At 37.6% G+C, this 27,423-nt stretch overlaps 3 protein-coding genes across 3 annotated transcripts; all 3 read left to right on the top strand.

Annotated features, from left to right (window-relative positions):
* The first annotated feature begins 9,572 nt into the window (after positions 1-9,572).
* LOC309504366 (uncharacterized protein) lies at positions 9,573-11,959 on the top strand. Its single transcript, XM_082177433.1, has 2 exons — positions 9,573-10,243; positions 11,342-11,959. Exons 1-2 carry the CDS (start codon positions 10,054-10,056, stop codon positions 11,671-11,673), a joined length of 522 nt encoding a protein of 173 aa, XP_082033559.1. The 5' UTR covers positions 9,573-10,053; the 3' UTR covers positions 11,674-11,959.
* Positions 11,715-19,274, top strand: LOC309505334 (uncharacterized protein; the record flags this gene model as incomplete). The annotated part of the gene is made up of 6 exons (XM_082178707.1): positions 11,715-12,716; positions 13,514-13,542; positions 13,833-13,961; positions 14,074-14,140; positions 14,963-15,070; positions 17,585-19,274. 6 exons carry the CDS (start codon positions 11,715-11,717, stop codon positions 18,215-18,217), a joined length of 1,968 nt encoding a protein of 655 aa, XP_082034833.1. The 3' UTR covers positions 18,218-19,274.
* A 1,344-nt stretch (positions 19,275-20,618) lies between these two features.
* Positions 20,619-26,865, top strand: rom1b (retinal outer segment membrane protein 1b). The gene is made up of 5 exons (XM_082177885.1): positions 20,619-21,584; positions 22,343-22,618; positions 23,774-23,928; positions 24,187-24,433; positions 26,299-26,865. Exons 1-5 carry the CDS (start codon positions 21,435-21,437, stop codon positions 26,518-26,520), a joined length of 1,050 nt encoding a protein of 349 aa, XP_082034011.1. The 5' UTR covers positions 20,619-21,434; the 3' UTR covers positions 26,521-26,865.
* The last annotated feature ends 558 nt before the right edge of the window (positions 26,866-27,423 follow it).

The following is a 27,423-nucleotide window of genomic DNA, read 5'->3' as shown; positions in this document are numbered from 1 at the left end:
CACTTGAATTCACGTGTGACTCGTTCCTATTTAAAAGCTGAAACACAAAGAGAAGAGTTAGAGCCCCCCACCCCACCCAACCCAGTGTCATAACCAATGTAATACAAATGTCATTTACCACCAAACAATGGTCCAGGTCTCGAAATCCCACCAACATGGCCAGAACAAATCGGTGCCTTTGTAAATCACCATTCCTGTAACTAGACAGATACTCGGTTTTCCGTTCCCCCCAACCCAAGACTCTCCGAACTATTTTTATATCTTTCAAGGCAAAAGTGCACGTATAAACTTATCTCCAGCCAGCGACGCTTTACACCCAATTCTTCAGAGTAAAGAATTAGCAAGTCTACAGCTGCAATGAAAAAGAGCAAAAAGTTTACAGTCCCACACCCCCCTCCCTCCCTTTCCCAAAACAATTTAAATAAATGTATAAACCAATGCAAAAACTGGTTACTCAATTGCTTTGACGCAAGCACATCCATCCACTCCCATGTTACGGCTCAGTCTCAATTTGAGAAGAATCACAACAGCATACCTGAAAAGAGAGAAAGTGTTGCCCCACCCCTCCCCCAAAAGCTACCAAACTCCAAACACTGACATTGGATTTGATTGAAATTTTAGTGCAAGTGTTAAGTGCATGCATATTTTAAAAAGATGAGTGCTTGTTCTGCCCATACACAGGATTAAGATCAACTACGTGTACTTAACTCAGCAGATAGCAGCAGAGGGATGCGCAATTAGCAGCAAAAAATGACGAATATGAGGTTGATCAGAGCGACTGGATGTCCCAGTGTTTCATCAGGCGGTTAGGGTTCTCCCAGGCGACAAGACAATTTTGCTCCCTAAGTGAAATTGACCTAAGAAAATGAAGAATTGGAGGGGGGAAAAAAACAGGAAAGACGCGCAGACACACAGAAGGACTTCGACGAAGGGCTTCCGAGGTTTGGACAAAGCTCTCAAGCGCACAGAAGGGGGATTCGGCTCGCCATTCACTCAAGTGAAGACATTCACCGGGGTTACTGCTCTCACAGACAGCCTTGCATTCAGGTGCAGTCGAGAAGGCAGGGGGACAAACGGGTAATCTGAAACAAAGAGCTTCTACACACAAACACTTCCACCACACCAATTGCAATACTAACTGCATGACTCAAACTAAGGAGTTAAGAGATGTAAAAGAAACTTAAAGTGCATGAAGCATAAAAAAATTAAAAAAAGGAGTGTAGCTTCTGAAGCATTGGTGATTGAGGTTACGGAGTTTACAAAAAGTTGTTGCATGAGGTTTCTACAATCAAGATTAATGATTCAGACACCTGGTAACTAGATTCCACAGGGCGACATCATGTAACTTTCACCACACAGCTGGCTGAAGTAATTTCTGCAGAAGAGAGAGACAAAGTGCATAGCCCTCCCACCCCAAACACATCTTTTCCAGGTAATTTACGGCTGTACAGGAAATGCCAAATAAAGCTGCACAGTTGCGCAGCTATTCCTAGCCACTCTAAATTTGGAGTCTGGAGCACAGTTGTGCAACAGTTGGAATGAAGACTATTGCTATACATTTGTAAAGCAACTTTTTCACCCTGCACAGTTGCACAGAGCAGTGGCTAGGTAATAAAACATTTTAAAGTAGTTTAAAATCTATTGTAGCACAACGAACTGTCCTGCCTGTCGAAGCGTTCAGTGGAACCGGACGATTTCGGGTCATAACTTCTTCTGATAGGTGGCATTCTTCACGAGGCTTTGTTAGATTCTGCAAGACCAGAAATGGCAAAAACAAAGACCCCTACGCCCACCCTTCACAAAACAGCCCAATGTCCAAAATAAACCATAAAGTCTGCAAGATTCATATATCAAAAGTGTAGGCTTATAGCCAAAGAGACTACAATTTAATGCATAAAGCATATCTCCTTAAGTTAAATTTGTAAAATTTGCCTTTCCTCCTTTGGCCTGATCAAGCTGTAGGACTGGACTGATCTGCCTCTCCACCTTGAACAGAGTTGACTTCAAGCCCTGGCATCCAAGCTCTACAAAAAGCGCCAAGCTTTACACTCATACCTGGAAAAGCATAAAAAAATACCCAAGAAAGCCCCACACATACCCCAAGAAACAAAATGCATACCAAAATTTCAATCACAACAGGCTATGCATTTATTAACTGAAAATGGGAACAGTACAGAATGTACACTTACATACAAATTACAAGGCTAATTTGTCAAATGTGCTCGACCACAGATCTTACAATTGTAACACACTATTAATGGAAAAAGGTTAGGAACAAATGGGCTTGCTTAGTGACCTTACGTGACCAAAAGAGGCTGAAGTTGATTGATGCGAAAGCAAATCTTTACATACAATGTTAGGATGACATCTTCAGTGGAAAGCATTCAGGGACACTGCACACTGAAAAATGCAAAGGGGGGAGGAAAAGAAAGCCTACACACATCCCCACTCTTCAAAATACAAAAATTAACCAAACAATAAGCAACTAATACAATTACTGCTTAGACACTTAGCCATCAAATTGTATTCAAGTACAATACAATGACAGACAAAAGCAAATGAATGCCATTTACATGAATATCCAATTACTTGCCATTAGAAAACGTTAAAAGCGCCTTGGCCTCTATTGAAGTAGCTTTGCTCCTTAAGTGGGGGAGGGGAGCAGATATTGGTTGGACCACCAGCTTTGTTCTTTGAGGGTTTGTTTCAATCTGTAAGAGTCAAAATTAAGCAATCCCCCCAGATCCAAACCCCATAGACAATATTCATACATACAACCAATATCGATATACCATTCAATAAAGAGACAAAAGAGTGCCATGATGTGTGTTAAATAAATGAAAGCGTTTGATCCCATGCCGCGTTACCCAAGATGTAAACGTTGGTATAGCTGCCATGGAAGGCTTGTAACTGGGCCACTCATCCCCTGGCAGACACACTGGTGGTTCCTTCCCCCATACAGCGCTATTTCAAGCCAACCTTAATAAAGCCGCTTTCACAAGCTGCAAAGTCTAGGAAAAGATTTGGGTTAACGGCCCACACCCCTCCCGCCCCGTGACAATCCCCGACATTCAATACTGGAAAAACTGATGTGTATGGTTCATATATCCAAACAAGATTTAATACAAATCCAATGAGGTACCTTCCTAAATCCCATCAAAGCAGAGGCTTTCCTTGAAGCTTTACAAGAATCGTTACAGAGCAGTCAACAATTTGACTCTAAAAGGGTCCACACAACATCCTGGAATCCCTTTTGGTTCTATCGCCTCTAATGTGACCAGGGCCTGTGGGAGAGAGAACTCGAGAAACGCATTTGCCCCTCCCCAACCCCAAAAACACTGTGCAATAACATCACATAACTATTCAGAAACTGCATTTGCAAAATCTATGTCAATACTTTTTACTCAATACTTTTACAATAGCGCATTTAACGTTACAAAAACGAATTTTTTTTTAAATTAGGAACTGTTGCTCCAATTTAATTATTAAAATTCATGCATGAACTCGTCAAAAAATTTTACCGGCAGGCAATACGCAGCTGCCCTGGCATCATATGTCGGACTGACGCAGCGGGTGTGGCAGTAGAGGTAGTTGTGTCGTTTAAGGACGCAGGGTAACTTCAACTCCGAAAAGCCCTTCATACGTGGATTGCTTCTCATGACAGACCTAATGGATTTAAGCGGATATGAAGACGACTTTTCCACAGGCCTACAGCCGAAACGCAGCGGAGGCGTGGTCGATTAAGGACGGTCATCTCCACAGCACACTAACAGCATTCATCAGACTTGGCCAACAACAGGAAAGATGAAACATCGGAATTTCAAACAGTCACTCACCACGCCTGAAAAGGAAAGAACAGAACTTCGCGAGCAAAAGTGTTCTGGAATGCAAACTACTGAAATTATGACTTTTCATAATTACACAGGATACCTCTACCCATACAAACCAAATGCCCTCCTCATGATTTTTCTATGGAGACGACCCCTGATACTCTCTGCTTGTGAGCCCTCTTTCTTTATCTGCTGCTGTTGGGACACCCATCTTTGGCTTGCTCTGATCTAGACCAGCTGAGCTCCCCCTGGTGGCCAACGTGGTATGCTATTCTGCCTTGTAGATCTGGCTCCCCCTTCTGGATACTGCTGTTGCTGCTCTTCTCCCTGCTCTGTGCCCTCTGATTCTCTCCTGTGTCCTGCCTGGCTCGACATCTGGTCCTGATTCTCCCTGGTCCTGGCCTCTGCTGTAGATCTTTTCTTCCATCCGTAGTCATCTAAGAGCTAGGTCGTTACTGGATAAATTAAACTCAGTCCATTTCTCCTTCCCTCGGTACTTTGGTCTTCTGCTGATATTTTTTGGATCATGAAAAACATACTAAGCTCCCATTTCACAGCTGTTACGTAACACGTGACTCAGTCCATTAGGCGTTCAAACATTCAAATGTGCGTCATCGTAGCTGATAAAAAAAAATGCTTCTAGGCTTAAGAATTGATGGTCGAAATACTCATGTAGAATTCTTCAGAAAAAAAAGAAAAAGGGCTGCATCTACAATCGTTATTGACGTCTTTCAAACTATGAACTCAACGTTCGGTTATTTCTTCCTAAAAAGGCAACAAGCGCGGGCTTCTCTATTTTTAAAGGTTTAAAAAAGAAATAAAAACCGAAAAAATTTCCGATTGTCTGGTGTGTGTTTTATTTTGTTATGGATTACAGAGTTTTAAAAAAAGAAATAAGCTTTTCTTGATTTACTGTAGTCTTGTAGATATGTTAGCCCTGAGTCACTATTATAACTTGATCGTTGTCGCGACCGCCATTTTGTAAAGGCGTTATAAAGTCGAGAATGAAAATAAAAACTATTTTAATTCATGTCTCTTCAGAAAAACACGTTGAAACAAAATATATTTTAAACTAGCTTAATAGAATAACATGGTAATTTATACTAGCTGCGCTTTGCTTAAACTCTTGGTCAGCTGGTAAAACATTAAGCTAGTAACGTTAGTAAAATAATCAGTATATACTGGATTATATAAAACTGTATAACGTTATATATTTTAATCTAAGTTACTTCAGAAAAGTCTCGTAGAAACAAAAATAGACTTAAAACTAGCCTAATAGAATAAGATAACATGTTCATTGACCTTTGTTCAGGCTCTTGATCAACTGGTTAAACCTTTGCTAGTTGTAAACGAAGCACTATAAATTCTGTTATACTAAACTGTATATATTTTATAGTCTATCGTCGTGTTGGGACCAATATAAGGTCGAATATTTCTTAAAAAAAAAAAAAAAAACACTTTAAATTATAATCTTTCGATGTAACTTCTGTACGCTGAAAGTTAACTTATTAGAAGAAAGCCTTGACATACTCAGCTGTAACAACGTATAAACTTAAAGGTGCAATAAGTTAACAAAGAACTGTTCCTCTAAATTATCGTCGAAAAAGTCAAACAGAATAATACAAAGTCACATCACCAGATCAACGAAACCTCCCTGCCTTCCTGAGCGTCTCACCCTGTTGTGACAAGCTTTGTTGTTGGCATGGTTTTTATAGAACTCAGTGACGCGGTCATTGTCAGCTCCTTCCGCCGTGTGATAAAAAAAATAGTTCCTCTCACAAAGAGAGATATAAGATACAAGATATATGAATATGACTATTTAGATTATTAATTATTATTATTTAATAAAATAAATGTGTGTGTAATCAAAAACAACATGTAATGATTTTATGATGTATTGTATATTAAATGCCTGTTTAAAAGCCAAATCATGTAGAACAGAAAGTCGAATTAGTGCGCAAACGTTCCACAAAATTACAAGTAGATTATATGGGAATTTGGGGGATTATATAAAAGGAATTTCCCCATCAAATGTTCTTTCCGTTTCTATAGTAAACCAACGGTCGGCCACAGCAGCTGCCCAGAAACGCAGCGTGATTCATCACAAAATGCACTTTTCAAACAGCAACAGTTACGTCAGAAGCGCAGTGCGGAGGAATACAACATGGATCTAAAACCCCCTCTTTTTTCAATCCGGCTCAAACCGGTTTCGGTGCACGGATCTTCTTTTCTTTTTTACTGCAGTGCCATAATGCGCATGCGTGTTACATTTCTTGGTTTAAAAATATGATAGATCCAACTCGAAGAATTTTCCAGAATGTTCTGGTTTAACCCGGATTGAAAGTTATACGAAAACAATCCAGGTTTTCGGAGGTCAATAAGGTTAAAACAATGGCCCATCGTGACAAATTAGAGCCAATGTCAAATGTTTTGGATTTGATATACTTTTTTTTCTGTACTTTTACACTCCTGTGAGTCGATTCCGATTTAAGAAAAAAGGTTAATAAACGTATATTTAAACGGAATTTGACAATTTAGTGGATACGTTAAAGGGAATGAGTTTCTTTGTCACATTGAAAGGGTGGGTGCGGGGCAAACGAGACCTCTAGCACGTCTCTCTGGTATTTGTGCTGACGTTCACAACGGGACAAGACTGCTGTAAGGGGGAAGGGCAACACAAATACACTCAAAAACACGAAATACCTGCGGATTGCCTGTTTGGTTCTAAACATGCAACATGCAATGGGTCGGTAGAAGAAACCTATTTAGTGATTTCAGTGTTCATTTAGTAAACATCAATTCGTCTGTTAAATGTTTTTATATTACACTGCGCTAAGTAAACACGTTGTTTTTGGGATTAAGTTTCAGGGACAGTGAAAATTAAATGACAGTAATCTACAAAAAATAAATGCTACAATTTGTTTTACATTCCTAAAGATGTATTATTCTTAGCAGCTGACGTCACGTTGTTTGCGTGTTAGCATTTTGAACGAATTGCAGATTCGTCATCATCAAACAATAACTTTCCAATACACTACTAATGAAAACATTGTTTTATGTACCTCATCGGTTTGCCGCCATAACATGATGTGTTGAATTAAAATGAAATCCAAACGTGACGAATGTGGCAAAGTGTGGAAAGAGCTAGATGTTTGCGCGCATGGATTTCATTTGCAAGTTAACCACAAGGTGGCACTAATCTTACACTAATCACAGAACTTTCATAAAGGAAAGTCCAGTTGAATAAACCCATAGACAGTATTCATGGGTTTCATCAGGTCCCTTTCCACAGGTGTATTAATCAAGCACATGCAGTCTGCATTCATAATCTAGGTGCTTGATTTTATACACCTGTGGAAAGGGACCTGATGAAACCCATGAATATAAACGAATAAACCCTACCCTAACAGTCATTCTAATTATGAATGACCTGAATGAAAACCTTCAGCCAATGAGTTAATCAGACTTGTTTACACATTTTCTCTTCATCAGCATTATCACACAAAAGGCCGTTTCAGTGGAATGAATGGTTGCCCATTTCAACAGTCTCGCAAAACATTTCAGTTCTAATGTGTCAGAGACAAATGGGATTTAAGAAATATATTTGTTGTAGTTTCACAGCAACTATTTTCCATATGATGAAATATAATCTTTAATAATTTATCTACAGAGCCTTATCCAACTAGAAAGTATAAACAAATATGTGCATGTTACCGAATGCTAATGAAGCAGCTGATGATTTGAATACAGACAACTCATACAAAGGTTTATTAACCCTTTCACGCATAGTGGTCACTACAGTGGACAGCTATTAAAAAAGCATTTTCTTGAATTTGCACGGGTTTTTATGGCAAAGTTGCACATCAGCCTCTTCATTGGACCCTGGTGCATCATCCTATAACTTGCAACCAAGTGGCAAGCCGTTGTGTTTTGATTTTTTCCCCCTCCAAACCAAGATGGCCAAGGGTCAGTCAGACATGCCAAGTTGCTCCGGAATATCCACCCATTCCTTCTATCCTAGGAGACTCTTGTAGGTAAAAAAAATATTGCAGCATCAAGCAATAGGCATAAAGTGGGAGAGAGGGCACTATGCTTAAATATATTTTTATTCATCAAGCATCAAGCAATATCTAATGAGTCATATCACAGTAAAATTTTCCAAGTTTTGATTTTAGATTGAGAGAAAACTCTGATTAATCACATGTCCACAGTAGTGGACGTCATGCATCAATTGCTATATTTCAGCTACAATTCATAATTATAATGTGAATATTGTTTTTGAAACTTAAAACTTAAAAACTTAATCTGCAGTGACTTTTTTAACTGTAAATAAATGTATTTGTATTATTAGAATGTAATTTTCATTGACGTCGAAAAAAGTCATGTGATTACATAATATATGACACTTGTAATGCATTACTTTACTTGTTAGATCAAAAAGTAATCTGATTTCTTAATACACGTTATTGTAATGCGTTTTTTTACTCATAACATCAAAAAGTAATCTGATTACGTAATGCATGTTACTTGTAATGCGTTTCTTTACTCATAACATCAAAAAGTAATCTGATTATGTAATGCGCGTTATTGTAATGCGTTTCTTTACTCATAACATCAAAAAGTAATCTGATTACGTAATGCATGTTACTTGTAATGCGTTTCTTTACTCATAACATCAAAAAGTAATCTGATTATGTAATGCACGTTATTGTAATGCATTTCTTTACTCATAACATCAAAAAGTAATCTGATTATGTAATGCGCGTTATTGTAATGCGTTTCTTTACTCATAACATCAAAAAGTAATCTGATTACGTAATGCATGTTACTTGTAATGCGTTTCTTTACTCATAACATCAAAAAGTAATCTGATTACGTAATGCATGTTACTTGTAATGCGTTTCTTTACTCATAACATCAAAAAGTAATCTGATTACGTAATGCATGTTACTTGTAATGCGTTTCTTTACTCATAACATCAAAAAGTAATCTGATTACGTAATGCATGTTACTTGTAATGCGTTTCTTTACTCATAACATCAAAAAGTAATCTGATTACGTAATGCATGTTACTTGTAATGCGTTTCTTTACTCATAACATCAAAAAGTAATCTGATTACGTAATGCATGTTACTTGTAATGCGTTTCTTTGGTAAAATGGTAAATGGACTGCATTTATATAGCGCTTTCACAGACCTATGGCCACCAAAGCGCTTTACATAGCCTCACATTCCCCCATTCACTCACACATTCATACACCGACGGTATATCACAGTATTAAATGTTAAACAGTACAACATTTGATTTCCATAACGTATTACTAAATGTTGAAATTATCATTAATTAAGATTAATAAATGCTGTAGAAGTATTGTTAATAAATGCTAGAAGTAGGCTATTGTTCATTCTTAGTTCATGTCACATTTTAGCTAGTGTTAACTAATGAAACCTTTTATTGAAAAGTGTTACCCATCTTTTTTTTCTTTTTTTTACATTTTCACAGTTTTTACTAGATTTTCTGCCTTCACTATTATTTTTAATGATCAGATTAAATGATCAGGTCATAAAAAAGAATGATAAAAGAATTAACAAAATGCTCATGTTAACAGTTATGCTTTATAAACAAAATATAGCTGTTGTTTAAACTTCGGGAATGGGATGTGATATGAATGTTGTAAAAGTACAAGAAAGAAAACTATTTATATGTCTGCATATACAAATGTCTTCCAATAAATCTATTGGGATGTAACAGAGTACCCTTATGAATTTCACTTACACCATTCTGTGTATGTAACCCAAATAACATAATGCAATGTCCTTTCACCAAATCGATCGCCCAAACCAGATCGATTGTGTTCCAACTGTGTTCTCCCCATGAGGGCGTGTTTTTATTGAGGTCAATGTGGAGTCATTACATCAGAATCAGATAGATACTGGGTGATAGAATGCCTTTGCAGCATTAGACTTGTTTCACTCCTGCTGCTTGCCTGGTGAAGAATATTCTGCTTGTTAACGGATGCACATTTGAATGTATTTCTTTAGAAGATAATTATTTCTTCAAACTTCTGAAACTTTACATTTTAAACAGACTCCAAAAAGCTACAAGGATAACATATTCGTTTTCTTTTTCTCCAGAAAGTACAAGGGACGCATCAACAGAGTAACATAGTGTAGCTGGAAAGACATGGAAAGATACTTCACACCTGTGCGTGGCTCCTCAGAGGATGAGGTCAAAATGTACAAAAATTCCCATCACTTACCTCATCAACATCCTCATCAACATCCTCATCAGCATCCTCATCAGCATCCTCATCAGCATCCTCATCAGCATCCTCATCAGCATCCTCACCAGCATCCTCATCAGCATCCTCACCAGCATCCTCATCAGCATCATTACCAGCATGGATCACACAGGTATGTGCTTAAACTTTCTTCGGAGGACATGTGTCAGTGTTGTTACTGTTAACTAAAACTAATTAACCAACCATTTCTGTTAACTGAAATAAAATATAATATTAATAATAGAGGAACAACTTATAATAAAAATGAAAATTAGAAATGCTGTCTTGGCAGCTTGCTGACTGAAATAAAATAAGTTAAAGTATTACTTCAATTGTAATTCAATTACTAAAATTGAACTGAAATAAACAAACAGAAAAAAATAATAAAATTGACAAATCCACAATAAAAATACTTCAATTAAAATGAAAACATAGACTAAAAGCTAATTCAAAAAAATGTTTAAATACTATAATACTACAAAATACTAAAATAACGTTCAAGTGAAATTCAATCTTATAGCAGCATAAAATAAAACAAAAGTCACACAAACTACACAGCAGACACTGTCCAAAATTTCAGTTTAAGAAAGTTTTTGTGCTTTTAACTTTAATTTTAGAGTTTTTGAGGTATGTTTCAAGACGAATGGGCAGCGGAGGCTAATGCCATCTTTCCATACTTTTTCTTTGGTCACGTGGCACATTTTTCAATGATCAGAAGGTGTAATTTAACTATATTTGAATGTGAAGATATATTGTAGGATATGAACGCAGCAAATCACATTTTTTCAATAAAGATAATCTTTAATTTTCTTTCTCCTAGTTTTGTTCTTAGTGCAAATATTTTGAATTGAAACAAAATGTCATTAGTATGATAGGAAAAATGTATGGTTATACTTAATTTTGATGATCGACTTTAGACATTCTACTAACTTTGCAACTTCATTTCAACTAACTCTCATTAGAGTATTAGTAGACTGTTAGTTTTGGATTCGGGTTAGTATAAATAAGTTGACATGTTGCAAAGCTACTTATAATCAGTAAAATGTCTAAAGTGGACCATTGAAAAAAAGCATTACCAAATGTATATTGTGGCGTGTAACAGAATACTGGCAAAATGAAAATACTGGCACTATGTGATCTGTTCTTGTCATATAAATGACAAGAACATCGCATAGGGCCAGTATTTTCATTATTATTAATTTCATTTTATTATTTACCCCTCTTAAATCAGTCACAGCTCTTCAAGCAGTCATGGAAAACACAGTGATAGACATGCTCACCGTGACCATGATAACCAGCGTCATGCTTATCCTGCACACCCTAAAGGGTCTGGAGAACACCCCAGATTCAATAAAAGGTCTTCCTCCAGCCTGTCCTCCTCCTCCTCCAATTCTTCATCTGCGTCTTGGACCTCAGATCCCAGCTTGGATGATGAGACGTATCTCATGCACAAACCCCAGCATTCCCTGTCCTGCTCCAACATCCCTGAGGTTCAAAAGAAGAGCCAGGGCAGAGAATCTGAAGACTTTTTTGATCACAGCGATCACCGCCACAGCCTGGTGACCTCTGTCGAACTGCTCCCTGCTTCTCAGCATGATAATCGGATGGCAAAACTCTCCAGGGGCCATAGCAAAAGCGAGGAGGCCCTTCAGCAAAATAAAGATTGTTTCTCAGCAGGATCTCACCTCATAGATCATGGGCCACTTTACAAAACTGCGAGCCTTGGACAAAGCCTTGCCTTTAGTGGCAATGTCAACAACACACTCGGAGGCAGGAGAGTTCCCAAGAAGGCGGTTTCAACAATTCAGCTGCCCAGCAAAGGTATTCTGAAAAACAAAGATGAGGGACAGAATGGAGGCAACTTCAGGAAAGCCAAGTCTATGGAGGTGCTCTCCACCAGGGTGCACGTCACAGAAACATCCAAGCAGATCACTATGGAATCTGCGAGGGATAACTTTGTGAAAGGGAAGCTGCAGTTCTCTGCATTTCTTGATGAGATCACCAAGCAGGTAATCAGTCCCGGTGCACTTAGCTCTTTTGGCTTAAACACACCAACGCCCCTAAAATCTCTGAATGAAGAACGCATAAACCGCAGAAGCAAGCAGGAGAGCGTTGTGCCATCACCAAAACAGCAGCCCATCAGAGCCGAGAGACCCGATTCAGGAAAAAACAGTATGGATTCAAGCTCACTCTCTCAATCACATAAGAGACCAAGCAAACAGCATCCGGATCACTACCCCAACCGAAGCGTGACCAGTCCTACACCACCACCACCACCACCCCGCCATCCTTCTAAAGCTGAAAGACAGGGGGCTTCCTCAGGTAAACAGCACCAATGGCAATATTCTCAGATGCTCACTGACGGTACCAGCACCAGCCCTGAAACTATCCGCAGCCACCTCTCTAAACACAGAGTGCGACATCAAAGTAGTCACGGCCCATCCAGGCACTTAGTTCCTAAGCAGGAGAAGGGATCACCGCCTCCTCTGCGAGCCCCAGGGCAGGAGTCAGAGTCTCAGTCAAGTAAATCATCCACCAGTACTAGCTCAGAGAAAAGTGACAGATCCAAACACATGGGACACAGGAGGCAGTCTAAACCTCACAGGGTGAGTTCATCAAAACCTGAACAAAAAAAGTGACAGTAAAGACAAAAAAAAAAATCTACTTCAAATAAATGTTGTTCTTTTGAACCCTATTCTATTCATCAAAGAATCCTAAAAAAAGACAAAAAATGAAAAACAAAAGACAACGTTTTCACAGAAATATTAAGCAGCACAACATGTTTCCAACATATTAATAAATGTTTCTTGAGCACCAAATCAGCATATTAGAATGATTTCTGAAGGATCATGTGACTCCGTCATCAAATGACTTTTTAAAATATATCCAAATAGAAAAGTTATTTTAAATTGTAATAATATTTCAGTACTGTTTTTACTGTTTAAAAACAAAAAAATCAAATAAATGCAGCCTTTGTAAGCATAATACACTTCTTTCAAAAACACATTTGAAAAAAATCTTACCAACGCTAAACTTTTGATCATTATCAGTATATAGTGTATTCCATAAATTAAAGAAACATTTAACGTTTTTTTCCTCACAAACACTTAATACTTGATCTTGAAGAATAGTCATAATATGCCATCATAACAAGCACAGCTTGTTTAAGGTTTTTAAAATAAAATAAAATAAAATGATGGCATTGGGTTAACCTCTAAAGCCGGAAGCATGAGGGATACCCTTCACTGTGTCCATATCTGTTGATTAACACAATTGATCCAGACGAGTAATCAATCAATGGTCTTTCCTGGAGCGAATCACTTCAAAATCAATTTTCTATTTTCTATTCTGCACTGTTCTCTGATTACTGTTTCACCCCCTCACTTCTTTCTCTTGCCCCCAGGATTCGGTCAGTTCCATGGACAGAGTTCAGTAAGTGCTTCCCCCTTTTTTTCTGATTGGTTATTTCAGACTATTGATTTTGCTCTTATTTCCAGAGCTTTCCCACATGCATTTTACTCTGCTCAGTTTCCTAAAACTCTGTCATCCAGCCTGAGCCATATCGATTGCTTCTATTTTCATCTCTCTGTTTATCTGTTCTGTACACAGTCAGAGCAGAGTCATGATGTTTTTTTGCGAGTGATTTATGATGCTGAGTCTGTACAGAAAATCAGCAGTTTACCTCCTGACAGATAAACACATCGATCTGTAATATATTGCAGGATGCTGGAGGAGTACAATAAAGAGTTGCACGAGAACCTGTTGCAGATGGTGGCATGCATTGAGAACATGGAGACGGAATTGCAATGTACCAAGACAGAGTTAGTCAGCTGCAAAGAGAAATACCGAAGGTACATTTAAGCTTTACATGCTACCATGAAAAACGAATTTTTTTTGCTACAGTTCTTAAAAATGACACCACCCCACCCCACTCTCTCTCTTTGTCTAATGCCTCATTTGCAGGCTCCAGGAGAGCTATTCTGTTTCTCAGCAGACAAACAGCGTCTTGGAGCAGAAACTCAATTCTGCGGTAAGATTAACATGAGTTTTGGGAGGCACTTTCCACAAAATCAGTACAAAATAGGATCAGAAAGAAAAATGTATTTGTTTTAAATAAAAGGTCTGTGAAAGAAAATGTTTATTGTCAACTATAGAATGTTAGCTATATATGAGCGTTTTATTCTCATTTTATTTAATTCACTTTTTAGTTTTTTCAACCTTGTTAAAATGTATGACTAATTAAAGTTTAGACCCTTTTTTTTGTAAATGTGTCAATGTCAACATTAAAAATTTACAGTTAAAAATAAAATTTAACCTAAATTGTTAAAATTAACTAATAATTAAATTGTGTTTTTAAAATTGCAATTAATTGTAAATCAGTTCAATAGAACTATTATGACATTTTACAATTTTACATGTTGGATACAGCTGAGAAGGTCAAGACTTCCAAGGTAGGACCAAATCATCATTTTTAGCAAAGATATGAGATTTGTGCTTAACATCAAAATTGACCACATCTGTGGAAAATACTAGACAGATTTAGAAAATTTGAAAAACAAGAAAAGACTGGTTGCTGAAAAAGATACATACAGTATGATCGTACAAAGTAGCGCTCTCTGTTGTGAATGTTTCTTTTTTAGATTTTTTTTCTTGTATGAAGTGCCCATCTATAAAATATGATAGTGCTGTTTTCAGGCCTTTGTATGGCTTATCAATTAAAGTACCTGCTTTCCCTTATGTTTGGCTCTTAGAAAATGTAAATCCACATCTGCTGAAATGTCTCTAGTGTCTACAGACATACCGTCACCTGTGTTACATTTAAGCAGTATTTTTTTTTACTGTACTTTGACAGGTAGACAGCTTGGACTCAGAGAGGAAGTACCTCATGCAGAGAGTTGTGGATCTGACTAAACAGCTGGATACTGCTCAGAAAACCATCAACTCTCTGGAAAACATCAATGTAGGTGCAACACACATATGCAACAGACATATGCACGTCTTCCATTTTTTGGACAACTAGTCAATTCCACACTAAACAGCTTATACATTGTGACGTATATATCTGAGTGAAACAGCTTCTTGAACAAGAAAAAATTGAGGGTACTGCTGTGGTTTGCTATAGAGTACAACAGTTGGGTTCTGGAAGTAAAAACTCTATTCATTATCGCCATATGGAAATTGATTTTTAGCGAAAATGTCTAAATCTTTAAAGACAGCCCAACTGTAAGCTACGAGGTTGATAATCGATGGCAGTTGCTTTTGTTCGCATTATTTCAACTTATTTGAAAAAACAATCATGTTTTACATTAGAATTTGTGGGGAAAAACTACATCACCCATGATGCTGTACAGAAAATTCCACCAATCAGAGAGCTACGACAAGCAAAACACGCCAAAGATCTTTATATGCATTTTGCAATAAACTGAAAGTTTTGTTTTTAAGGGTGGGAACATTTAGGCACCTTAAAATCTGATCTGATTCCGATTCTGGGAGTCACGATCCAATTCCAAAACGATTCTTGATCTACTTTAAATATTTAAATATTAATACAGTTGTTGCCTATGTTAAGATTTGTAAATATAAAAACTAATATAGCTTCAAAACATAAAAGCAAGTAGCCTAGTAAGTAATTAAGAGTAACAACGAAACATTACATGACATAACTGACTGTGTTTACATTCATTTCGCGTCATAAAAGCATGAGATGTTTTTATGTAGGGTTCGAGTGGTGTGTGTGTGTGGAAATGGAAGCAAAAAGAATACAGGTGAGGTCCGGTTGTGTTTCTAAAGCACATGCAATGTGATCGCGCATCTGCGGTTAAAAACTAAGCTCAGAATAGATTCAGACATTTTCAGAATTTTCAGAAAAGAGAATCGAGATGCATAAATTTTTTCTCCCATCCCTAATATATATATACATATATATACACTCACCTAAAGGATTATTAGGAACACCATACTAATACTGTGTTTGACCCCCTTTCGCCTTCAGAACTGCCTTAATTCTACGTGGCATTGATTCAACAAGGTGCTGAAAGCATTCTTTAGAAATGTTGGCCCATATTGATAGGATAGCATCTTGCAGTTGATGGAGATTTGTGGGATGCACATCCAGGGCATGAAGCTCCCGTTCCACCACATCCCAAAGATGCTCTATTGGGTTGAGATCTGGTGACTGTGGGGGCCATTTTAGTACAGTGAACTCATTGTCATGTTCAAGAAACCAATTTGAAATGATTCGAGCTTTGTGACATGGTGCATCATCCTGCTGGAAGTAGCCATCAGAGGATGGGTACATGGTGGTCATAAAGGGATGGACATGGTCAGAAACAATGCTCAGGTAGGCCGTGGCATTTAAACGATGCCCAATTGGCACTAAGGGGCCTAAAGTGTGCCAAGAAAACATCCCCCACACCATTACACCACCACCACCAGCCTGCACAGTGGTAACAAGGCATGATGGATCCATGTTCTCATTCTGTTTACGCTAAATTCTGACTCTACCATCTGAATGTCTCAACAGAAATCGAGACTCATCAGACCAGGCAACATTTTTCCAGTCTTCAACTGTGCAATTTTGGTGAGCTCGTGTAAATTGTAGCCTCTTTTTCCTATTTGTAGTGGAGATGAGTGGTACCCGGGGGGGTCTTCTGCTGTTGTAGCCCATCCGCCTCAAGGTTGTGCGTGTTGTGGCTTCACAAATGCTTTGCTGCATTCCTCGGTTGTAACGAGTGGTTATTTCAGTCAAAGTTGCTCTTCTATCAGCTTGAATCAGTCGGCCCATTCTCCTCTGACCTCTAGCAACAACAAGGCATTTTCGCCCACAGGACTGTCGCATACTGGATGTTTTTCCCTTTTCACACCATTCTTTGTAAACCCTAGAAATGGTTGTGTGTGAAAATCCCAGTAACTGAGCAGATTATGAAATACTCAGACCGGCCCGTCTGGCACCAACAACCATGCCATGCTCAAAATTGCTTAAATCACCTTTCTTTCCCATTCTGACATTCAGTTTGGAGTTCAGGAGATTGTCTTGACCAGGACCACACCCCTAAATGCATTGAAGCAACTGCCATGTGATTGGTTGATTAGATAATTGCATTAATGAGAAATTGAACAGGTGTTCCTAATAATCCTTTAGGTGAGTGTATATATACCTAATAAAATCGATGTTGCTGTTCGCAATGCTTCATGGGATTGTTGTTCTTTCCCTCATTAAAGCTATTATGTACACAGTCTTATATTTGTCTTTTTGTCTGGTTTTCAAATAGTTTTTTGCTTTAAATAAATGTCTGTGATTCACCTCGTAGCTGATTGGTTTGGTTCATAGCTTACAACACTTTAACAAAACTTTTTTTTAAATGTATGGCAAAAATACTACCGAAACCAACGTTGCTGAAAAAATACTGTGATCACATGTGAGTGAAAGGTTATTTCATGGTGACTTTATGGGTTAACATCTTTCTCTCCTCAGGTTCACTCATTGATTAGTGAGCTGTTGAAAAATCACGTTGACTCTCAGAAAGGACTGGAACACATCCTATGTCCTCGAAAATCTCCAAGCCAACCTGATAGTGACCAATTAGACAGTGTGCAAGAGCTCAGAAACAAGCAACCATCTGGAGAAAAAAGGGAAGTTTTTGAATGGCCACAGACTGGACAGTCATGCTCAGGTGCCAGACAACAGCCTGCTACAGCCTTTCTGCCATGGAAACATGATCATGATCCATGGGCAGGGCCAGAGCAACTTGTGGTTAAAGGAAGTGACTCTCAACTTCCTTTTCTTTTCGCTGATGATGTGCCAATCCACAAAACAATGGCAGATGCAAAGGCCCCAAGTCATCAAATGCATCAGTTAGCCGTGAACACAGAGATCCACATTGTTCCCCCAAACCCATATAACCTTGATGAGATGAGGCTCAGTAGACAGACAGGTGGAGAAGGAACCGTCACGGTGGGGAAAGACCCTGATTTCAGCTCTCTCACAGCTCAGAGGATGCTGAATGAGTTTTTGAACCAGATTCCTCCTCCAGCGCATGATGGTAAAGGGAAGGATAGTTTAGAAGCAGTGATGGGGGCCAGAGAACTAACAGAAGGAAAACAGTAACTTTCGATCTGAAGTTTATATGGTAAATAATATAAGAACTGGATGAAATTTGCAATAACGTCCCCCATTACCATGTTGGTAATTATGAAATACACTTCACTTCTAGCTTCACAAGTACAATTGTTGTATGCAAATAAGTAGGCCTATGTATTCCATCTGGTTTTGTGCTATATAAATTAAAATCATTTAGTTTTCAGGTTTCCTGCTTTGATTTGTGGTTAAATACATGTGAAAGGCATTCTCTGTGTTTGTGTTTTGTGCACTTTTTGCCCTTGTATATTCTGAAATACTCAAAACTGGTGATCAATAAAATAATATGGTTAGAACAATGCGTTCCAATCATATCATTTTATTGTTAACCAAATTTACTTTCAAAGAGCTGCTTATACAATTATTTTTGACTGCTTAATGTTTGCCTGTAAATACATTTAATGGAGAGTGAATAGAGCTTCTGTGAAATATGTACATTAACAGCTGAGACCATTAATGTTCATGTGTCCATTTATGGTATAGATTAACATTTAGCAAATTTTTCGTGGTTGTGATTCTGAAATCTAAGTGTAACTGATAGAATGCAAGTTATAATTTCTGCAATTAGCCATATTATTTTATTATATAATATCCTGAAATCAATAAAGTCTTTGCTGTACATCTGATAATTGTTTATATTTGTCTATATTATATTGGTTGAAAACAATATTGTGTCTTTATATCCATAAAACAGTGTGTCATCAGTTATGCCAATTTCTTCAAGTGATTTTTAAGGTGCAATGTGTGATTTTTAGCGGCATCTAGTGGTGAGGTTACGAATTGCAACCAACAGAAGTTACGGTGGCCGACAGGAAAATATGTCGTCGTCTGAGACATCAGAGAATGGCAATGAAGTTTCTTTACAAAGATAAATTAAGAAATTATGTTTACTTAATTATTCAGTAAAACGATATGTTATTGCGAATATTATTGTTACTTGTTCATCATTGTGTCAGTGTTTTATTCGCTGACTTTAGCTAGCTTCTTTGTACGAAGAACAACAATAGTGACGAAACGCACTCTGTAGTAGTTAAGCTGCGTTCACACTACAAGCGACTTTGTCGCTGCATGTCGCCGGTGGCTGGCGATGAGGTCGCTATTGGGCGTTCCCACTACTGGTTGCCTTGTAATGTTTATGAATAACATCCAATGACAGCGAATCAGTTTTCTTGCCGCTAAAAACAAACATTCTGGAGGGAAAATATTAAATATTTAGACTCGTAAAGCATGTAAGTTAAATGAACGAGTACCTGGGTCTCACAAATCCGAAAATATCAGATCAAAATTGAAAATAGGCGCTATCTGTATAAACAAACCACATATTTGAGCTTTAAACAACTACATTCTCGACTGAAAAACTCTTATAACTACATTTCCTATATAAAATGTAATGAATTTTTATTATTATTATTATTATAATTATTTCATGACACAATAACAGTAGTATTTTAGATTTAAAAAAATACTCCTCCATCTTTCTGTCGATGGGGCGAGGGGCTGAGCGGAGAAGGATGATGACGCGCGCTCCAGGCTCCACTCATTGTCGCTCGCGAAAGTCGCTCTTCATTTGCATAAAGTTAAACATTTCTCAACTTTGTCATGTCGCCAGACACGCCCCATCCAGTCGCCAACGGTCGCGACCGCGCGTGTCCCCGCTCCCCATTGAAATGAATGGTATCGTGTCGCTTTGTCGCGTGTAGTGTGAACGCAGCTTTAGGGCTGCTAGAAAGTAGAAACATGTCGGCGCAAAACGGTGTATGTAGATAGAAACGGCTCGTTCTAAGGTATTAAAAACATAAAGGTTTTTAATACGTAAGGTCTTTATACACTACAGGTGTAAGGTCATTATGTAAGGTCTTTATACACTACTGAAAACATAGTTATGTATATGATAATGCATATCTGTCAACAGATCCTCCTAAATATTACACAATGCACCTTTAAGTTAAAATCACATGATCAATACACCACAACAGTTAATACACTGCTTTGTTATATTTCAAATTATCCGTTCTTGGTGGTGTTATAATATAGAGTATTTATATTATGTATAGTCACAGTAGATTTAGATCTACACACTGTTTCCATGAGAAACCAACATTAACATTCACCTCTTGAGCCAGCAAATAGAGATAGCACTGACAAACCATACGTTGTCTGCAAAGGCAGTAACCCATCCCAAGATTGGTCTACAAATATGAAATAGCAACAAAGCGTATTTAGGCCACGCCCACACCGGGGGGGAAAACAATCCAACCGTCTCCATTGACTCCGTACACCTTGTCACACAGCAGCTTTTAGGCATTTTTCACTCCCGGTGGGTGTGGTCTTCAGATTATGACGCGTTGCGCTCTGTCTCTATAGGCCTATGTTAAGTATGTCATATCATAAAATGTTACAAGTTTGCAATTTTTGCTACTAGCCTATGTTTTTTTAATATCTGGGCCGTTTTTGTCACTTTTGGTGACATTTTTGCCCTAAGCCCTGATTTATTTCTGACCCTGCCATTTATTGATGCTCACAGGGTTAAAATGTGTCACATTCTTTCATGCCTGTATTCTTGGCTGTTTATTTCGGTTTCACGGTTTCTCAGTCCATTACATGGCACACCTTGCATCAAACCCCTCCCTCTGGCACTCTTTCTGGACCTGTTGACCAAGGGCAGGTTTGTTTAGAGGACACTGGCCTGGATTCTCATTGGTGGAGTTGGTCTAATAGGATCAGACATGATGACAGGAGATTATGACACTCAGGCCATAATACTCAATATCATATTTTTAAGCCCTATAGTCAAAATGGCTGCCAAACTGTAGGAGGCATATTGAAGGCTCAGGGTCTGAAGAAAAGGGCACTCAAACATTCTTGAAGGTAATTAATATATTTTCTTTTACACAAATTAAAATCAGATAATCTTGGACACAACTGCACAAAAATTATGCACAACAACTTGTATTAGTTATATCTGAAGTATTTTGGAGATGATTTCTGAGTAATCTAATGATACTGGATTGCACAGTCCTGTTGCTAATTTTTAGGTTTAACAAAACCTGATAAAACGATGGGAATTTACCTGCGAATGACAGATTATTTGCTGAGCTGGATACTGATACTGCACGGCATCTATTAAAATCCTCTTCTGCAATCTAAACTTCCCTCTCTCCCTATCCTAAGCCTCTTCCTAAGCAGCATGGTGTTGTTAAAACTAAAGTTCCCCTTCCAAAAGAGGGTGCGTCTGGCCCAGGGTCTCTGGCTGCTTTCATGGGTGGCTATGTTCTCTGGAGCCATCACCTTTGCTATGGGAGTCTTCCTTAAAACTGAGCTATATCGCAGATCAGAGGTAATGAAACATTTTCTTAATTAATAAACAGAAAGATAACCTACAAATGAAGAATGAGATGTACTAATGTATCCCTAGATACATGCATGTTTGCCAAGAACATAAATGGAAACATAACGTATTGCAGTGTATAGTTTGCCTGCCATTACAGTCCATTAGGAACTATAAAGTGTTTGAAAGGATGGTGACAAATGCGATCAGTGCTTCGAAATGCTGTTTTTACACTAAGTAAATGCCATTTTTCTTTAATATAAGTTTGGTATTTTTGCAGATATTATTTACTGTATGTACAATACTAATACTATAATTACTACTTTCATTTACCCTTTATATAGTGAACACAAGTGTAACAGGCCTAAGCTTTGTCTTGTTGAGAGGAATAATCTCTCATAATCTGAGGATTGGCCCTTAGATAAGGTCTCAATAGTGTGCACTAATAACTCAGCTTGCGTATATGAAGTTAATAAACCTCACAATTAAAGCTGAAAATAAGTGAAAAGCATTGTGGTGAAAACTATTATTATCCCACACCTGTTGAACAGTTAAACAAAACAGTTAAAACATCTGTAGGCTATATGAAAATGCAGTTGCTTAATAGTAGGTTAACCTTTTTCTTATACTGGATTCATTAAGGTTCAAGTTTTCAGTTGAAACATCAGCCTTGAATACAGAATGTAAAGTGAACATTGTTCTGGGCTTTTATGATCAAATGGTGCTAAAAACAGGATAGTAAATGTAATCCTTCTCACTCTATACAGGTGATGCACAATATGGACATCCACATTGTGCCAAATCTGCTGATGGCAGTGGGGTTAGCATCAGTGGGCATCAACATCTGTGCTAGCAAAGTCTGCCAGGACTCACTGGACCCCTCGCGTTTCCCACGCTGGAAGACGTTTCTTCCTGCGTTCTTCTTCTTCTCTATCTTCTTCACCTCCTTGCTGCTGGTTGCCATGATTCTGAGCTTCGCCCTGCAGCCCAGCCTGGAGGAGTCTCTGAAGATTGGGTTGAAGAACGGTATCCGTTTCTACAAGGTTGGTGAGAGAAAGACGATTAACAAAGTCATTTAACAGCAATCAGTTGTCATATATGTTAATTCATTCTCAGTGTATTAATGAATACATATGGCATTTCAGAGTACTATAGATTTTTAAGGAAATAAATCAAGCATTCATAAGTCCAATAATTAAATAAATAAATATGACATTTCGGGAATATTATACACAAAAAAAGAGAAAAAAGGTCCAAGCCCAAAATGGTCTAATTGTCTTAACCACAAATTATTGGTCACGAAATTAGCAAAAGAAGTTGTGTGTGGATTGACGAATCACAATGAAACGTGAGTTGCATGATAATACTCCTGAGCGGTGTCTTCAAAAGTCTGCTGAGAAATATAATAAATGCATCTCTACCACTGTGAAGCATAGATGAAGAGGTGTCATTGTGTAGCGGGTCTTTTTAGCTGCTGGTATTGGTGAGCTTTACTCTGAAATGTCATTTAATGCTTTGGAGTACAGAAGAATATTGCAGAATGGCTTGCTTCCCACAATTGAAAGGTTGTTATCAAAAGAGGAATGATCAGATGTTATTTTTCTCCTACCCAAATTGCAAAGACAACCAAGAATTGGCTTGAGAACAAGTCCATCAGGCTCATGTTTTGGCTAGGTCAGAGTCCAGATTTGAACCCTATAGTGAATATTTGGTCTCACATTAAACTCATACAAACTGGGAGACATTTTTCAACTACTAATGAACTGTCTGAAGGCATTAACTTTGAGTGGAACAATGACTCTTCTTTCTGTAAAAAGCTCTCTGCAAGTTGGGGAAGGCTATTCCGTGCTAAGTTATTTTATTTGATAAAAATGGTTAAGACCATTAAAATACCTCTAAATATTAAACAAATAAACATATATATATATATATTTTAATTAAAAATAAGAAAGAAAGAAAGAAAGAAAGAAAGAAAGAAAGAAAGAAAGAAAGAAAGCCAGCCTCTTGGCTTTTTTTGAGTATGCAGAGTCTAGACAACACTTGACTCAAAGAAATGTTTCCAAAGGCAGGACAACTTAATACACGTTTAAAATCAAAAGAATTTAAAAGAATTTGATATTGAATTGAAAAGAGGGATTTCAATTACAAGTCATACATATACTTATTTTAATGAACTATGATGTTAAATATCTCTATAGGACACCGACACACCAGGCCGTTGTTTCCAGAAGGAAACTATTGACCGTTTACAGATTGAGTTCCAGTGCTGTGGTAATACGAACTACAGGGACTGGTTTGAGGTGCAGTGGATGAGCAACCGCTACCTGGACTTCACAAGCAAAGAAGTGAAAGAGTGAGTCCAAAAATCAAAGATACCCCCCTTTTTAGCTTCCAAGGTTAATTTAGAATTTAGAATGTCATGTTCTGAAACAGGATGAACAAAGGCCATAGTACTCGCAAATCAATTATGCATGTGTGCATGAGCCTGGCGCATTGATCAGAAAGTCAATAAAGACAGTTGCAGAATTAATGATGTAACAAAACTAGGATATGTATAACTATAATTGCATTATATAGTCTTATGTTTCTGTCTGTTACATTTTGCCGACAGTCGAGTGAAGAGTAACATAGATGGGCGTTATCTGATGGATGGGGTCCCATTCAGCTGCTGTAACCCCTCCTCCCCCCGGCCCTGCATCCAGAAGAGTCTCCTGGACAATGCTGCCCATTACAACTACGAGTATCAGACTGAAGAGCTGAACCTGTACAACCGAGGTTGCCGCCAGGCCCTTGTCAACTACTACATGGGTTTAATGAACACCATCGGCCCTTATGTTCTGCTTGTTTTCCTTCTCCAGGTATGGGCTGATTAATGGGTTGAATAAGTAATTACAGACCACTGATCCTCATTTTCCAAAAAGGAAAAGAATTTGCGTTTCTGAGCCATGTTCTCTCAGGAATCTCCTGTGGGTATTTTTAATGGAAGTTTTTGATTTATGAGTAAAATAAGATCTGTGTTAGACATTATATGAAAAGACTTTCATGTTTTGTTGTCCAACATAAATAATATTCATACCTCAAACGTGAATTCTGAACACACTAATTTAAAAACATAAGTTGCTATGTAAGGACTACAGTGGTCAGCAAAACTTTTATTCAGCAAAAATGTATCAAAATCATCAAAAGTTACACTAAAGATATTTATAATGTTACAAAATATTTCTATTTCAAATAAATTTAGTTTTCTTAAATATTTTCCACATAATTATTAAGCTGCACAACATTGATAATAATAAGAAATTATTCTTGAGCTTTAATTAGAATGATTGCTGAAGGATCACATGACACTGAAGACTGTGGTAATGGTGCTGAAAATTCACCTTTGTCATCACAGGAATAAATTATATTTATAAATATATTAAATTAGAAAAAAATTATTTTAAATATTCCACAATATTTATATTTTTACTATATTTTTTATCAAATAAATGCATCCTTGGTGAGCATAAGAGACTGCTTTCAAAAACATTAAACAAGAAACACAAAACCTTCACACTTCATGATATAATGCATGTTGAAGAAAAAAAACATGAAAGGCTCTTTAAGTAATGCTAACCACAGAACTTATTTTACTCATAAGCACAAAACCAGTATCCTTGAAAAACATTTTAACTCCGTAAATTAGCCCAAATTGACATGATAACAGAACAGCTCTATTGGATGATCTTTCAGGTGAAGTGTGTAATAATTAGAGCACCGTTAAGTCACCTATAACAATCCCCACACTTGCACCTTTAAGATTGAAGTGCTAAACATTAGAGTTGCTGAACACACCAACATTAAAAAAATGCATGCACCTAAAAAAGCATGTGATAATATGTGCCAGTTGCATCAGAGGACTGTTTTGTGTGGACCCCCCACCCCCAAATAACCACATGATTTTAAGTGTCAACCATGAACAACACGTTGTATAATCTAATGTGCGCAACACATCGAACCGTTCACACACTCGTCACTCAGTTAATATTGACACTCTTCCGGAAAGGCTGGCAGTACAGTTGTGATCTCAGAGGTGTCAATATTCATTAAGCATTAAAATAACTTGCACCCAAAACCACATCATTATCTCAGCTTTTATAACAGTCACAGCTTTTGTAACACTAATTGAATCATCACGTCAATAATTCAATAATCAGTAAATCAACTTGATTTATTATAAATCAACTTGATTTCAGCTGCCAGCACCAATAAAACTAGATTTGCTTTGATAAAATATATTGTTATGTTATGATATTTAATGTTTCAGACTATTAATGCAAGTGTGGTTTGTTGTTGTTCCAGCCACATATTAATATATAGTGGAATAAAATGTTGTTTAAAAGAGAGAGAGATAAAAACTATAAAAATGATGTTACCATTTACTCACCCTCGTGTCCTTATAAACATGGATGACATTCTCGCTTCTTGCTGTGATGACATCACAAAAGAAGATATTTAAAAGTCAAATGGGTCCGATGTTGTTTTGGACCCTGATGCTCTTCAAAATATAATATTTTGTTGACAGGTTTGCAACAACAATGAGGGTGAGCAAATGACAGAATTTTCATTTATGGCTAAACTATGACTTGACGAAGTGTCCTTAAGAAAAGTAATTTGAGAAAAACCTAACGAAATTGTCCTAATGTCATTTGAACTCTGACCTCTATGTCTCCTTGGTCCTCAGATGTCCATTCTAGTGAGTCTGCGCTATCTGCAGACTGCAATGGAGGGTGTGCTGGGAGAGGAGAATGTGGAGATCGAGACAGAGGGATACATCCTGGAGAAGGGAGTGAAGGAAACATTGTTGGAGACTAAAGAAAAGATGATGAAATTCCTCCAGTTCGCTCAGGTGGGCGATGCGACCCAGGGCACCGAGCCAGAGGAAGAAAAGCCAGCCACAGCCTAAAAGACCAAGTGTAATTGTTTATAATGAGTGCTCATGTACACATGAGTGGTAACTGTCCTTGATTATCATCATCCAAGGGAAATAAAGTCATAATTATAATGTAACGTTGCTACTTCATTGTTAAATGAAGTCATCAAGTTACCCAAATATTTGAGGTAAAAACCAGTAACCTCTCAAAATGCTGGAAATCTGAAAAATCTGATGGTACCAAAATACCCCTTTCTCCCATGACAATTATATATAAAGTGAAGATGTCTGAAGAAGAGTTAAAGAAGAAAATTCCAAGGAAATGACGGCAATGAAATAGTACATTTCATCACATGAGGTCTGTAGATGTTTTGCTGCTTCATGCTTTGCTTAAATAGACAAAAGAGAGCTGAAATTGCAGAAGCTGTATGCGACAAATAAAGAGTTTTTAACTGATCTGTGAAGTCACATGGTCACTGTGTCTCATGAGCTTGTGCTCATTTTGGTTTTTCTGTTATGTGTTGAAATGTGTTTTTCAGTTTGGACACTTCTTCCCTCACACTAGCCTTATCTTAACTTCTCTTGTGAAATGGTGTAGTGTCAAATCAATTTCCTCTTCTTCTGCCTATGCAGATATATATATAGAGAGAGAGATGAATAGGATTAAGCTGACTGAGTGCGGCAGGCCATCTTGTTAGGTGCCCTATTCTGACACATGAAATCTCTTTATCCCTTTGATGATGGTTAATACTATGACTGCTGCCAAAGCACTCACAAAAAAACAACACTAGGCCAACACAAGAAATGCAACTGTGTCGTGGAACTAGTTATTTATTAGAAGCAATTAGTTTTGCACTAGTAATCACATTAGGTTCAAGTAATGCCGTTTCAGTGGATTGGCCATTGCAGGAAAAAGGTTCTTATTTCATTTTGAAA

The sequence above is a fragment of the Leuciscus leuciscus genome (genome assembly GCF_965113295.1).
Source record: "Leuciscus leuciscus genome assembly, chromosome: 8".
NCBI classification, from domain to species: Eukaryota; Metazoa; Chordata; class Actinopteri; order Cypriniformes; family Leuciscidae; genus Leuciscus; species Leuciscus leuciscus.
The sequence above is the reverse complement of the archived record's forward strand: the minus strand, read 5'-3'. Positions and strand labels throughout refer to the sequence as shown.